We start from the raw sequence: 11,763 nt of genomic DNA on the forward strand, positions 1-11,763 counted from the left end.
AGTTGTCCTGTGGACAGAGTCTCCCACCTGTGATGTGGATTTCCGCATCTCCTCCAGAGTGACCATGGGCCTCTTGGCTGCTTCTCTAACCAGCGCTCTCCTTACTCAATCTGTCAGTTTAGGTGGACGGCCATGTCTTGGTAGGTTTGCAGTTGTAGAATACTTTTCCATTTATGGATGATGGATTGAACAGTCCTCCTTGGGATGCCCAAAGCTTGGGATGTTTTTATAACCTAACCCTGCTTTAAACTTCTCCACAACTTTATGTCTGATGAGTTCCTTGGTCTTCATGATGCTGTTTGTTCACTAGTGTTTTCTAACAAACCACTGAGGCCTTCACAGAACAGGTGTATTTATACTGAGACTACATTACACACAACCAGACTCTATTAACTAATTAAGTGACTGCTGAAGGCAGTTGTGTGCACTGGATTTTATTTTGGGGGTATCAGAGTACAGGGGACTGAAGACTTTTGTATGTCACAGTTTTCAGATTTTTATTTGATTATAATTTTGAAAACCATGTATCATTATGCTTCCACTTCACAATTATCTGCTACTTTGTCTTGGTTATCACTGAAAATCTCAATACAATACATTTAAGTTTGTGGTTGACAAAATGTGAAAAAGTTCAATGGGTATGAATACTTTAGCGACCACAATACAAGCGACAGTAACAAAATTCAGAGGCGTTTGGAGGTTGCCTCTCCGGTAAGACACACAACACTGCCAAACTGTAAAATAATAGCAAAGGCTGCAGCAGGATGTGGTGGTGAGATCTCTAAGGGTAGATATCTACCTTGTAAACCAAAATGTACATGACTACTAGTATTAATAGGTTCGAGAGCAGGGGTGTCCAATACATCGATCGCGATCTACCGGTCGATCGCAAAGGACGTATGGGTCGATCGCGGGATGCAGCCAGGGATCCCCGATGTCTGCTTGTTCACAGTGCAGGCTGAGAGTTGACTCTCAGTCTGCACTGTGAACAAGCACTCCGGACACTTGCAGGCCGGGCCGCAGCAACTCCAAGGGATGACGCGCTCCCCGCTCTTAGGGATGAAGGGAGCCGGGATGCTGCTTGTTCACAGCGCAGGCTGAGAGTCATCTCCGGACACTGGCAGGCGGGGCTGCCTGCTCTCACGCTCCGCAAGACCCTGCCCACATGCCTGGCCCCGCCCACAGAATGTAAGAGGGCCCAAGGGGGAAGGGGGCCCAGGGTCGCGGGTTGGGGGAGGATGAAGGAGCTAGGGAATGGGGGAGCAGGGGGAGAGAAGGGGAAGGGGGCCAGCGGGGTGCAAGGTGGGGGCCTGGGGGTCCATGAGCGCACTGGTGTTGGAAGGTCCCGCTGCGGCCACAAGGTAAAGAGGAGGGGGGGGGGGGGCGGCACTGCAGGTAGGTCACGCAGGGGGTGAGTATAATATATCTGTTCATTATATTATTAAACTGTATAATATTATACACTGATTTTGTATTTGTTGTAGACTGTAACAACCTGTACAGAAAAATATGAAGAATCACAGTAATGTATCAGACAATGTATATGCACCACAACACAGCAACTAAACGTACATAAAGTACAACTTATTCAACAGAAAAGCCTCAAAAGATAAGTAAAAAATATAAAAGTTATGATGACCACCAAAATGCAAAAGGAGAGAAGATCTTATCCGTCGATGCTAAAACTGACCTGGTACTCAAGGAGTTAATCTATAGAATGGTCACATGAGCTCGCAGTGTGCAAAGGGCCTCAACACAGGGAGAGCAAAGGTTTGTGTTTCAAGAGAAGAATGGCAGCGGCGGCGGCAAGAGACCAGGAGCAAGTGAGTGAGCAAGGAGTGTAGTGTCTGGGGGTATGAGGGGCTGCAAAGTTGTGGAGGACAAGTCTGAGGTGTTTGCAGGGGCTTACTGATTTATGGAGGACAGGTCTGAGGCATACGAGGGGCTGCAGAGTTATGGTGGACAAGTCTGAAATTTATGAAGGGCTGCAGAGTTCTGGAGGACAAGTCTGAGGCGTATGAGGGGCTGCGGAGTTATGGTGAACAAGTCTGAGGCGTATGAGGGGCTGCAGAGTTATGGTGGACAAGTCTGAAATGTATGAAGGGCTGCAGAGTTATGGAGGACAAGTCTGAGGTGTATGATGGGCTACAGAGTTATGGAGGACAAGTCTGAGGTGTATGAGGGGCTACAGAGTTATGGAGGACAAGTCTGAGGTGTATGAGAGGATACGGAGTTATGGTGGACAAGTCTGAAATGTATGAAGGGCTGCAGAGTTATGGAGGACAAGTCTGAGGTGTATGAGGGGCTATGGAGTTATGGAGGACAAGTCTGAGGTGTATGAGAGGCTACGGAGTTATGGAGGACAAGTCTGAGGTGTATGAGGGGCTACAGAGTTATGGAGGACTAGACCGAGGTGTATGAGGGGCTACAGAGTTATGGAGGACAAGTCTGAGGTGTATGAGGGGCTGCAGAGTTATGGAGGACAAGTCTGAGGTGTATGAGGGGCTATGGAGTTATGGAGGACAAGACCGAGGTGTATGAGGGGCTGCAGAGTTATGGAGGACAAGTCTGAGGTGTATGAGAGGCTACGGAGTTATGGAGGACAAGTCTGAGGTGTATGAGAGGCTACGGAGTTATGGAGGACAAGTCTGAGGTGTATGAGGGGCTACAGAGTTATGGAGGACTAGACCGAGGTGTATGAGGGGCTACAGAGTTACGGAGGACAAGTCTGAGGTGTATGAGGGGCTACAGAGTTATGGAGGACTAGACCGAGGTGTATGAGAGGCTACAGAGTTACGGAGGACAAGTCTGAGGTGTATGAGAGGCTACGGAGTTATGGAGGACAAGTCTGAGGTGTATGAGAGGCTACGGAGTTATGGAGGACAAGTCTGATTTGTATGAGAGGCTACGAAGTTATGGAGGACAAGTCTGAGGTGTATGAGGGGTGTATGTTTACATGAGGTGTATGTTTCTGTTCATACTGGGGGTTGTGGTTTCACAATAACTTTATAAGGACGCACTGTCAGATACAATATAATGTGTATGGTCAGCCATTCTGAACCACAGAGTGTAGCAGGGGCTGGACTGGCCAACATTCATGTTTTCGCTTCAGAACTCCTAACTATTTGTAATTTTACTGTTGAGGGCTTGTGTTTTTTGCAGGATGAGTTGACATTTTCATTGGTACCCTCTAGGGGTATAGCTCACGCTTTCCTTGCTTCTTGTGAGGTCAGGGGTCAGCTCAGTGCACTTGATCCAACCTCTAATGTACAGTCCAAACATGGCAGCAATCCAGCCCTGTCATAAATGTCTATCACTTTATTACATACCTCCCAACTTTTGAAGAACCGAAAGAGGGACAAAATGTGCGGCGCGCATAGCGCGCCGTGGCAAATTTAGCCCCGCCCACTTTTGTGTTGACCCCGCACACAGTATAATCCTCCTACAGTCAACCGTAAATTATATGTCCCCCCTCTATCTCTCCCCCAGTTTCATATACACCCTTCATCTGCCCCCAGTTTCATGTCCCTCTTCCATCTCTGCCCCCAGATTCATGTCCTCTCCATCTCTGCCCCCAGATTCATGTCCCCACATCTCTGCCCCCAGATTCATGTCCCTCCATCTCTGCCCCCAGATTTATGTCCCTCCATCTCTGCCCCCAGATTTATGTCCTCTCCATCTCTGCCCCCAGATTCATGTCCTCTCCATCTCTGCCCCCAGATTCATGTCCCTCCATCTCTGCCCCCAGATTCCTGTCCCTCCATCTCTGCCCCCAGATTCATGTCCCCTCCATCTCTGCCCCCAGTGTCATGCCGTCCTCTCCATCTCTGCCCCCAGTGTCATGCCGTCCTCTCCTTCATCTGCCCCCAGATTCACGTTCCACCTCCACATTAAACTTACCTTCTCCTCCGCTCCCTCACCGCTCTCTGCCCGCCTCTCTCGCTGACACATGCGCTGAAGCTGCTCGCGTGCTCGCTTCGCCGCTGCGTCTCTCTCTCTCGCTGACACATGCGGCTGAAGCGAGGAGCTGACCTGTGTCAGCTCCTCGCTTCGCTGCTGCCGCCGGCTCCTGGCTTGTACATCGCGTCTACAAGCCAGGAGCCGGCGGCAGCAGCGAAGCAAGGAGCTGACACAGGTCAGCTCCTCGCTTCAGCCGCATGTGTCAGCGAGAGAGAGAGACGCAGCGGCGAAGCGAGCACGCGAGCCGCTTCAGCCGCGTGTGTCAGCGAGAGAGACACGCAGCGGCGAAGCGAGGAGCTGACCTGTGTCAGCTCCTTGCTTCAGCCGCATATGTGTTCAACTCAGATCTGCGTCCTCTGCTAAGAACTAAATGAAGATCTGCGCTAGAATCCAGAAGAGCGATCAAGAGAGCAAAACTAGAACAGAAAATGGTGTCTGAGCCAACATGTGGTCTATTAAGCGGGTGGGGGCAGGTCCAACCCTGGGTGGCGCTGTTCCCCTCAATAGAACAATGCCACCCAGTTACCCTTAGACCAATAATAAAAATGCCTCCAAAGTGTAAAAAAAAAAGCCGGAGGGTCATTTTTGGTGATTTTATTCTTGTGTCTGGCCCCACTGACTCCATATCTCTCCTCATGTTCTACAGGTGGTGTCTCTCCGGGGTAAGGTATGTCTGGTGACTGGAGCCAGCTCGGGGATCGGTGCCGGCACCGCGTTGCTTTTTGCCCGTCTTGGGGCCCGGTTGGCCCTTAATGGAAGAAATGAAGAGAAATTGAAGGAGACGGCTCAGCGCTGCCAGGAGTTGTGTGACCAGAAGGTGATGTTACTTCTATACCTTCCATAATATTGCCCTGTAGAGGGGTCTCAAGGATTGAGAAATAAAGTCAGCACTCTTCCCAGCCTCTCGTCACGTCTATCATTGTTGTACACCAGAATAAAGATGAGCTGCAATACCAGACACAGCCATCGACAAGAAGGGTGCTGTTGCTGGGAAAAAAAAAAAAAACTAGAGCCCTCCTTTAATACTAATAGTTGCCTACACCATAAGAGGTTAAAGGGATTGTGTCTTGTATATTAGCAGTGGGTGCGACTTAGAGCTTTATAGCCTTAGTCAATTATTGTAACATTCCTCTATAGCTCACAACTTGGGGCGCTGTTCCATTGCTGTCTATATGAAACATTCGCTGTAAGCATAGTGGTGAGATGTGGTACTACAAATGACATACGTTCCTGACTGCAGTTCAACATGTGCAGTATTGTATTAACTCTTTCCTTCCCTACAGCCCTTGCTGGTTCCAGGAGACCTGGCAGATGAGGCGGTGGTCCGGGGGATGATTGAGCAGACGGTGGCGCACTTTGGACAGCTGGATGTGCTGGTAAACAATGCCGGGATATTGAAAATGGGGACTACTGAGAACACAACTCTGCAGAGCTACGACGAAGTGATGAAGGTGAACACTCGGTGAGAGATAGATAACACTTATTAAATACATGATTATATCACAGCGCTGGGAGATGATTATGAGGTGACTCTGCAGCCGACTTCTAAGGTTAATTCACATACGGCAGATTTGTTGTGTTTACAGAAATCTCGGCACCGCCTGCAGCCATAGTCCCAGTCACATGTAGGGAATGCTGTAGATTTTTGGTCTCAGAAAGAAATGAAGACTGATGGGAAATATCTCCACTCTGTCCCCAGGTCCTTGTTCTACCTCACTCAGCTGGCCATTCCACATCTCATCAAGACTAAAGGAAATATTGTGAATGTCTCCAGCCTTGCCGGACTGAGAGCGGTGAGTGTTCATGGATCTTTATTGTCTCATCAGACACTTCTCTACAACTTCTGCCCCATCAGACATTTCTATACAAGTTCTGCCCGATCATACACTTCTATGAAATCTATGCTCCATCAGATACTTCTATACAAGCTCTCCTCCATCATACACTTTTATTCAAGCTCTCCTCCATCAGATACTTCTATACTTCTATTCTTTTTTTTTTTTTTTTTTTTAATGTAGATTGTGAGCCCCACATAGAGCTCACAATGTACATTTTTCCCTATCAGTATGTCTTTGGAATATGGGATGGAAATCCACGCAAACACGGGGAGAACATACAAACTCCTTGCAGATGGTATTTTGCCTTTGGCGGGATTTGAACACCAGGACTCAAGCACTGCAAGGCTGCAGTGCTAACCACTGAGCCACCGTGTGGCCCCCTATCCGTCAGATACTTCTATACAAGCTCTCCTCCATCAGATACTTATATACAAGCTCTCCTCCATCAGATACTTATATACAAGCTCTCCTCCATCATACACTTTTTGCAAGCTCTGCCCTATCCGACACAAGTGCAGTCCTATAAGACTCAATGGCCTTTTTCTGCCTCACCGCTTTCATGGCCTACCAGGTTTTATATATAAGTTTCTTGTCTTTCAGTTCCCCGGGGCCTTGGCCTATTGTATGTCCAAATCTGCAGTTGACCAGTTGACCAGATGTGCGGCTCTGGGTGAGTAATGTTCTGTGATATGGCAGCCATTGCCCCACTCACTATATACATGCAGGTTATAATACCTTGTTTACTGTGATATCTATGATGTGATTTCTCCATATGGGACAAAACGGCAATAGAAGCTAGTCACCAGCCATCAGCTCAGGGGGAACTAAGTATTAAGGATGGAGCCTGCACAGGGAAAACTGCTAAAACTGCAGAACACAAGTCATATAATGGCCAGAAATAATATTCTTCTCCATGAGCACAAATGACAGTTTATACAGGGATTACATATGTCTTATGGATTGGGATAAGACATTGACATTTGATGGAGGGGGCGGAGAGTGTGGTCAGAGGGACCACAGTGTTCGGTGATAGATTTGGGGTACATTTTGATTGTACCTCTGTGTCATTTGTCACTATTATTGATGGTAGATTTACTGCTAAATTACAGATTTATCACTTTGTGAGATGGGAATTACAGAAGGTGGCTGCCATATTTTTTGCATAAACTCAGTCAACAAATGGTGTGACAAAGAAGTGTAAATACCGTATTTTTCGGACTATAAGACGCACCGGACCATAAGAGGTTTTAGAGGAGGAAAATAGGGAAAAAAAAAATTAAGGAAAAAAAATTGGTGAAATATTTAATAACCTAATAATATAATATTTCACCAATGTAAATAGAACCGTAAACAGTAACAGTAATGTTTTTGTTTTATATGTATTCTAGGGATATGGGGGTGATTTGAACATATCTATCTATCTATCTATCTATCTATCTATCTATCTATCTATCTAATCTGTCCTATCTATCTATCTCCTATCTGTCTGTCTATCTGTCTGTCTGTCTGTGTATCTATCTATCTATCTATCTATCTATCTATCTATCTATCTATCTATCTATCTATCTATCTATCTATCTATCTATCTATCTATCTATCCGTCTATCTGTCTGTCTGTCTGTGTCTGTCTTTCTGTCTATCTATATCTAATCTATCTCATCCATGGATGGAAAGAGACACCCTGCAGTGAAGCTATGTAAGAAGAGAAATAGGGGCGGGCCAGACGGGTGAAGGAGGTGTGGTTTTCTAAGCAAACTTGAAAACACGCCTCTTTCACCCGTCTGGCTCGTCCCTCCTTCGCTGCCTCTCAGATCTTGCTTCTGCAATGAAGCCACACAGGCAGGGAAGTAGGGGCGGGCCAGACGGGTGAAGGAGGCGTGGTTTCAAGCTTGCCGAGAAAACCACGCCTCCTCCTCCCGTTTGGCCCGCCCCTCCTTCCCTGTCTGTGTGGTTTCATTGCCGGAGCCAGATCTGAGAGGCAGTGAAGGAGGGGCGGGCCAGACGGGAGAAGGAGGCGTGGTTTTCTCTGCAAGCTTGAAACCACGCTTCCTTCACCTGTCTGGCCCGCCCCTACTTCCCTGCCTCTCAGATCTCGCTCCTGCAAACACACGACACAGACAGGGAAGGAGGGGCAGAGCAGGCAGGCATCGTGCTGCTCTCCGTGCTGCTCCACATAGACAGGACACAGACGCTGCACACGCTGCATTCGGACTATAAGACGCACACACATTTTCCTCCCATATTGGGAAATATTAGTGCGTCTTATAGTCCGAAAAATACGGTATACGACATTTAACCTCAAACGTCAGCCGCTGTGACAGATCCGATGCTAATAAAAATATATTTTACTATTGATTTCCCCTGATTTTTCTCAACTTCAGGACGACACTTGGGGCAGGATGATATCACAACTCTTAGGCCACATCCATTTTTAAGTATTTCTGAAATTTTTTTAAAATCTCTCGCTCTGTTGAATCACAGACCATGTTTATTCCATCATTTGGTCACGTTTTTGATGCGCTCACATTATATATGATCGGTATTGTATGCCCTCATCACATTTTTCCATCTTTCCTCCTCAGAGTTGGCGAGTAACCAAGTCCGAGTGAACGCCGTCTGGTGAGTAGAAACTTTACTTGCATACATTATAGTAGATACATATAGGCCTTGTTTACACGGGGCGTGGAATGGCAGATTTTGGTCCTGATTCTGCCACGGGAAGGTGGAGTCTGGAAGGTGATGGAGGGAGGGAATTGGGGGATCTGGAGGGTACAAAGTATTCTGGAGAAGACAAAGATGTCTGGAGGTAGTAGAAGTGTCTGGAGGAGACACAAGGATTAGGGATCAGAGGAGTCTTGAAGGGACAGAATGGTCTGGAGGGGACACTGTGTATAAAAAGGGCAGAGTAGTCTGGAAGAGGCAAATAAGTCTAAGGGAAATAGAGGGATCTGGAGGAGACACAGGAGTCTGCCAGCAGTTTTCTCCCCTCCTCCATTCAGTACACATGCACTGCTTACCTCTGAGTATATATGTGTATAGGGAAGTAAGGAGAGATACTGTAGATATTAATCAAACATCTTTCTGACACCTATCTCATGTGTATGGCGGCTTAAGTCTGTTCTAGATGTCGCTGGAAACAAAATTTCTTTACTACATGGAGATTCTCTCTAGATAGCCATGTAACCAGACAGAGCTCAGCTTTATATCAACTTTGTATCTTGTTAGAATATACGGTATAAAGCTAAGTTCAGCTTTGCACATTTTTGCAGCTCTCCTGTTCATATGAATGTGATTTGTAGACCTGACTTTATTTATGGCACATGTATAGAGGGAATTTACAGTTACCATGTTCACGTTTTGTCTCTCAGTCCCGGGGTGATTGTGACAGAATTGCAGCGCCGCGCTGGTCTAGACGAGGAGCAGTATACTCAGGTATGCAGCACTCTCCTCCTTCACATGACTTCATTGCTGTTTCGGTGATTTCGGTGATCTCTCATCATTGTCTTCCTCTCTCTGAAGTTTCTGGAGAGCAGTCAGCACAGTCATCCTCTGGGGCGGGCCGGCACCGTGGAGGAAGTTGCCCGGACAATCGCTTTCCTGGCTTCAGACGCTGCATCTTTTATCACAGGTGTTACATTGCCTGTAGACGGCGGATGCCATACCATGTGCCCGAGATAACACCCTGTATAATAATCAATAAAGATCTATGTATAACTTGTCTGTGTGTATAGGGGAAAGGGATAATCATAGACCTTACAGGGTGGAGCAGCCTTGTGTACGGTTAGCTGTACCAGGATGAAACGTAATCCACATAGGTAACCGGGCCCCTCCTTAATAGTGACCCCCCCAAAACATAGGTAATAGTGTCCTGATTATCCCCACACAGGTAGTAGTCAACCCATAGAGTCCTGTTGGGACCCCCCCACATATATTAGTGACACTCATAGGTAATCGTTCTCACTATTGCACCCCTAGATAGGTAATGGCACCCCCACATCACATCCAGTCCAGTCTCTAGTGAATTTCTTACTTACCTTTTCTTCCTGCAATGTGCGCAATCGGCACTACAGAGCAGGAGCCAGTATAGCCAGGAGAACATGAGAAGAGATGCGCAGATGGCTGCCGTATCAGAGATATGCAGGAAGGAAAGGTACGTATACAACTCACCAGAGCAAAAGGCAGTAGCGTAGCAAGGGGGCCTATGAGCCCCCCTAGCTTAGGGTCCAGTCGCATCTAGAGCTACGCCACTGAGTGTACATCATATGGTGAGTGATGTCACGTGGTCCAGATCAAGGGCGCCCCCTACAGCTACACCATTTGCCCTTTGATTAAAGAGGCACTGGTTGTAACTCACAACACAACCACTGGGTGGCCACACATAGACACATATAGGACATCACTCTGTTACATAAAATCACAAAACACATCTAGAAAGCGAATCATCTCGTGACATCTGGACATGTCTAACCAAGAGGTAAGGAATAGAGGACACATCAGCATAGCAAGACATGTCTACCTTACTGGGGCACTACAGTCCGCTGCACGGTAATACAGTTGTGCTCAGAAGTTTACATTGTATGGGGGAATCATAATGTTATCTAATTAATATTCAGGGGAGTCATTATGGTATGTCATTAATATATAGGGGCGTCATGTTATGTAATTAAAATATAGGGACACCATTATGTTATTAATTTATAGGCACTCCATAATATTATTTAATTAATGTAAAGGATTGGACATGGTTCAGCTCAGCCACTCCTTATATCAGAGTTGTAGCTATAAGAGGTGCAGTGGAGCAGTCACTACCGGGCCCTGCACTATGAGGGGACCACAAAGGTCGCTCTAAGTCATAAAATATGCCACTAATCTAGGTGGAAAAAGGCATATAAGGGCCCCATACCACAAAATAAGGAAGCTTCTCAATGGACAAAAATTTGACTTGAAAGCCCATGTTTGAGGTGAGAGGTCAGATATCTTTCTATTCTCCTACGAAAGGTACATTTACCTCGTTTTCTTTATGTCATTATTTTCAATTTATCTCTAAAACTCTTTTTTTCTGTAATCTTCATTTCTAAATAAAATTTTCATTTGTTTTTATGCACTGTGAGATGGAAAAGTCTTTATATAGCAGTTGGTGGAGAATGCGGGCATGTGACATAAGTTGGTTCCCTTTGTAAGTGAGCCGGGTCACCACAGGACAGGCAGTGCAGCTGGTAGTGAGACTACTACAACCAGTCTTTTCTCCCTTCTTTTCGGGTCTTGTTTCATGGACTTTGGTTGCAAATGACATTGTCTATCGGCCTCAAACAGGTGACTTTTTTCTTTTGTTTTGTAGTCCAGGCAGGGAGCCCTTTGTATACATTTATTCCAACCAGGGACCCTTTGCAGCAGACATTAGCCCATCTTATCGTGAAGAGCAGTGGACTACATTTTCCAGTACTACTTGCTTCTCCATGACTTTGCATCTTAGGGGAGGAGTATCAGAGAGGCAGCCCACCAACCTAGCGTAGAAGCATATACGCAGCAGCATCACCTCTGAAGATCCACCAGACTCCCAAGACGTACCCAGGTCTGTATCACAAGAGATACCTGCCACTCACTCCATTGGTGTCCTCTCACCTGAAAGCTGCAACACCCAAGATGGCAACATATTTGTGCCAAGAGTTACACTGAGTTCACCCTTGCCTCGAGGTGTCCATTGTTCTTGTATGAACAAAGAACAAATGGCCCACTAAAATAGTGGACACGCAGGACCCATTGACTGGGTGTCTGTTGTTTTCAATTGAAAGTGCCATGTGATAAAGTTGTGCTTGTAGCTGTGATCGTAGCTTTAGTGAGTAGCTAGTAGTATTTGGCTGGAAATTTAGTAAATTAAGGTCTCAGGCTACCTCAAAAAATATTTATTGCAGGGTGTCCTATCATGTACGGGAGTCTGTCACATGGACCACTCTCCCCCTGCAGT

The 11,763-nt window shown here is 46.5% G+C and overlaps 1 protein-coding gene across 1 annotated transcript; it reads left to right on the plus strand.

Moving 5' to 3' along the window:
* The first annotated feature begins 1,769 nt into the window (after positions 1-1,769).
* Positions 1,770-9,495, plus strand: LOC142217340 (3-oxoacyl-[acyl-carrier-protein] reductase FabG-like). The gene is made up of 8 exons (XM_075285551.1): positions 1,770-1,823; positions 4,607-4,777; positions 5,244-5,422; positions 5,660-5,753; positions 6,399-6,468; positions 8,381-8,417; positions 9,167-9,230; positions 9,318-9,495. Exons 1-8 carry the CDS (start codon positions 1,791-1,793, stop codon positions 9,474-9,476), a joined length of 807 nt encoding a protein of 268 aa, XP_075141652.1. The 5' UTR covers positions 1,770-1,790; the 3' UTR covers positions 9,477-9,495.
* The last annotated feature ends 2,268 nt before the right edge of the window (positions 9,496-11,763 follow it).

The sequence above is a fragment of the Leptodactylus fuscus genome, chromosome 8, assembly GCF_031893055.1.
Source record: "Leptodactylus fuscus isolate aLepFus1 chromosome 8, aLepFus1.hap2, whole genome shotgun sequence".
NCBI lineage: Eukaryota > Metazoa > Chordata > Amphibia > Anura > Leptodactylidae > Leptodactylus > Leptodactylus fuscus.